This window comes from Elephantulus edwardii, unplaced genomic scaffold (assembly GCF_000299155.1).
Source record: "Elephantulus edwardii isolate Elephantulus edwardi_28Jun2011 unplaced genomic scaffold, EleEdw1.0 scaffold00001, whole genome shotgun sequence".
Classification (NCBI taxonomy): domain Eukaryota; kingdom Metazoa; phylum Chordata; class Mammalia; order Macroscelidea; family Macroscelididae; genus Elephantulus; species Elephantulus edwardii.
Window position 1 is genome coordinate 15,620,675 of NW_006399751.1, and position 3,626 is coordinate 15,624,300.

The 3,626-nt window shown below is 36.9% G+C and overlaps 1 protein-coding gene across 1 annotated transcript in view; it reads right to left on the minus strand.

Annotated features, from left to right (window-relative positions):
• The window catches only part of CCDC150 (coiled-coil domain containing 150), a 113,599-nt gene that overhangs the window by 34,435 nt on the left and 75,538 nt on the right, over window positions 1-3,626 (minus strand). Inside the window, exon 17 of the mRNA XM_006878926.1 lies at window positions 3,393-3,455. Coding sequence (XP_006878988.1) covers window positions 3,393-3,455 — 63 coding nt within the window. The remainder of the gene's footprint in view (window positions 1-3,392; window positions 3,456-3,626) is intronic.

Below are 3,626 nucleotides of genomic sequence, written 5' to 3' on the forward strand. Positions count from 1 at the left end.
AAGGATTCTGTGGCTTCATCTGACATACTTTGGACATGTTGCCAGGAGGGACAGGTCCTTGGAGAGGGACATCATGCTTGGGAGGGTTGAGGGACAGCGCAGGAGGGGAAGACCCTCTATGAGATGGATTGATTCGGTGACTGGGGTAATCGGGCTGGGTGTGTCAGAGGCAGTGCAGTTGGCGCAGAATAGAGCAGGGTTTAGGGCTGTTTTGCATAGGGTCGCTATGAGTCGCAAACGACTCGACGGCACATAACAACAACAACAATGTATATGTATATGTTTATTTGTGTGTATGCATGTATATGTGTATTTATGTGTATGTATGTATATGTTTATGTTTATTTATATGTGTGTATGTGTGTGTGTATATAGATATATAAAAGCTCTGACAGCTTAATGGTAAGGGGGTACACTGCCAACACAAAGGCATATGGTTCAAATTTACCAGGTACTCTATGGGAGAAAGACAAGTAATCTTCTCCCATGTGATATACTGCCTCTGAAAATCCCCTGAGGGTAATATATGAGTTGGTTCCAACTCAAAAATATATTTATGTATGTATAAATGTATATATACACACACACACACATATAACAACAATAACTATATACACACACAGAGAAACATTTAAACACAACTATATATACTCATTGCCATCAAGGTGGAACTGACTCATAGCTGATCCTTCAGCAGGTTTGCAAGGCAGGAAATCACACAGGATCAGATTAGGTGGGTATCCTCCTGCCAGAGAGGTACAGTCTTTGCTTGGGTTAACAGCGTAACTCCCAATGGACAACACGACCAGAGTTGGCTAACTAAGTAGACATGTACATTGATCATGTGCCTTGTAGTGGCCTTGCGGGTAAGAAGTTGTGCTACTAATCCAAAGGCAGGAGGTTCGAATATATCAGTGGCTCTATTGTGGAAGATGGGCACTATCCTCCTGTGGGATTTAAGCCTCTGAAAACCCACTGGAGTGACAGCCATGAGTTGGTTCCGATTCAACAGCAATGAGTCATTGAATTATTTGGTGATAAAGGTTTGTTTGCTCTCAGTCTTTCGCTATTAAGAAGCAATACTGCAATAAGTAAACCTAGTATACCTAGAACTTAAGTTCTGATAATCTACTCAATTTTTGTCCCAGAAAAATGCAAAAGGAAGAATACCATTTTTTAAAAATTTTTTTTGAAGAATACCGTTTTAAAATTTTACTGTTTATTAGCAAAAAACCTGAAAATTACCACTAGTAAAAATATTTACAAAAGGGTATTAAACCTAGAGTATTTTGTAATTTTAAATATAAAACAAATATATTCTCTAATAACACTTTGATAAATATTTTTCAAAGTTCAAATTCTTGGAGCTTCCATTAGTGTTCATGGGACTTTTAAAAGCAGGCTTTATCTATACATGTTAACTTTACTGTTAAAATGAACGGGAAATTTTGAATTAAAAATATCACAATAATATAAAAATCTTTTTAATGGTTGATGTTTGGCCAAATCTGATATTTTCATAGGTAAAGCAAAAATTAATTATGCAATAGTTAAAAAAATGGTTTTGATCTATACTATCAGGGTTATTTTCCTTGGAAAAATGCAATTTCTTTGTTACTACTCAGATTCCCAAGCACCACTTTTTACTACTTTTATTCAGTATTATATAAATCTGAAGTTATATTAAGGCTAAATTTGTCATCTGCACTTACCAAATCTAGTTTAGGATAAACTGGTGATTCAGTTCTTACTATTGGTCTTGAGGCAAGAATATCTATTTTGCCTTCCAGTTTTCCCTCCATAGTTTTAATGGCATTCAAAAGGGTCTTCAAAGAGATTCTAGAGTCTCCAATTTCCTGAGAAGATTTCACTGATGGCAGCGTCGGCGCAAAGCTTACTCGGCGTGTAGCGTTTAAAACAACGTGGGGCAAATCAACCGGAAAAGTTCGTTCTTTCACACTGCTTACATGAGGCTTAGTACTTTCAAGTCTAGAAGACACGGGCCTCTCTGGAGATTTTTTCTTTCTTGGAGGCATCACCAGTTAAAAACAATATAATCAACTGAACTTAAGGATTCCGGTTCAAGGAGTGCCCCCTTTATTAGAAGAAACAATACAGACAATGCTCTGAGTGAATCGCCAATAGAAAATATATGGGAAAGCGTTACTTTCCCTTCAGAATGAAGACATCATACTGTAAAATGTGTCCTGAAGAAGGAGTCCTTAAATTAAACTCCCTGTAGAAGAGTGTGCCTAATGGGGCCTCCTTCACCAACTTTGTGAGCTCATCACTCAGTAGAGTTAGGTGGTTGGAACCCTAAGAGTATTCCACTTGAACACACATTCTAGTTCCTTGGTAACCAGCTGCAGTGAAGTCAGGGCAACCTCAAATATGTCAGAGAGAAATTGTGGTCTTTAAGATTTCCAATGACTGATTTTTCAAATGTAGGCCCTCTTCCAAAGAGCCTAAGCGTAGACTTGAACATCCAACTTTTGTATTAGGAAATAAGTATATCAACCAATTTGGATATACTCAGGTTCCTTGGTTACTAGGGGTATATTTACATAAACAAGTTACACATGCTTATGTTAAAAGTTAAAGACTTAATTTTTTAAAAAAAAATAAAACCCTCAACATACACAGTACAATTGTAATTACACAATCACTTTTGGTTACATATTATTGAATTATTTTCTTCATGAAACGCTTTGTTTTTTAACTTTTCCTGCTTGTTAAAATGCTGGCATGGATTGAATAGTGTCTCCCTTAAAATATGTATGTAATTATAATGTAGAAATGATATAACAATCCTTCATCATGTGCAAACTAAATAGTTAGAAAAGGATTAAGGATAGAAAGTTCTAGGGGAGCTCTGGTGGCCTACGGGCAAGGAGCTGCAACTACAATCCCAGAGGCTCACGGTTTGAATCCACCAGATGCTCTGCCAGGGAAGGAGGGACAATCTCCTCCTGTACCAGTCATATCTGATTTGACGGTACACTCACACGCAAAAATAATAAAATAAAAAAATAAAATTTTTTTTAAAAAAAGGCTAGAAAGTTCTTTACTCTCATCGTAGCCTCGACTTAAGGGCAATTTCACCAAGCTGACCTCTGAAACCTTTTATACTACAGGAGATAAGACAAATATTATGTATGTGACTTACAAAAGAGTATCAGCTTTGAAAGCTACCAAACTGAGCTCTGGAGGCCTAGTGGCAAGAAGCTGTGCTGCAATCCTGAAGGTGCATGGTTCGCATCCACTAGATATTCATTGGAGAAGGAGGGGCAATCTCTTCCTGTGCCAGTCGGATCCAGTTAAACAGTACACAAGGAAAAATTCTAAAAAAACCTACCAAACTACTAACAAATACACATCTTTACTACTAATACCTCTTTCAGGTGAGCTTCTGTCTGCTTCAGGTGTACCTTGTTGGCACTTAGTTCTGAGTTCATCTAGTAATAAAAAAAATTCTTACATATGGCAACAAATTTTTAAATCTCGTTTAAAAAATCCCACTTTCCAGATGAAAGCATTTCTAATGTTCTCAATTATAATTGATGACACTCCCTGAGAAAACTCCTAAGTTATTTTTTAGAGGCATAAAATTGTTTGAGTATATTCGT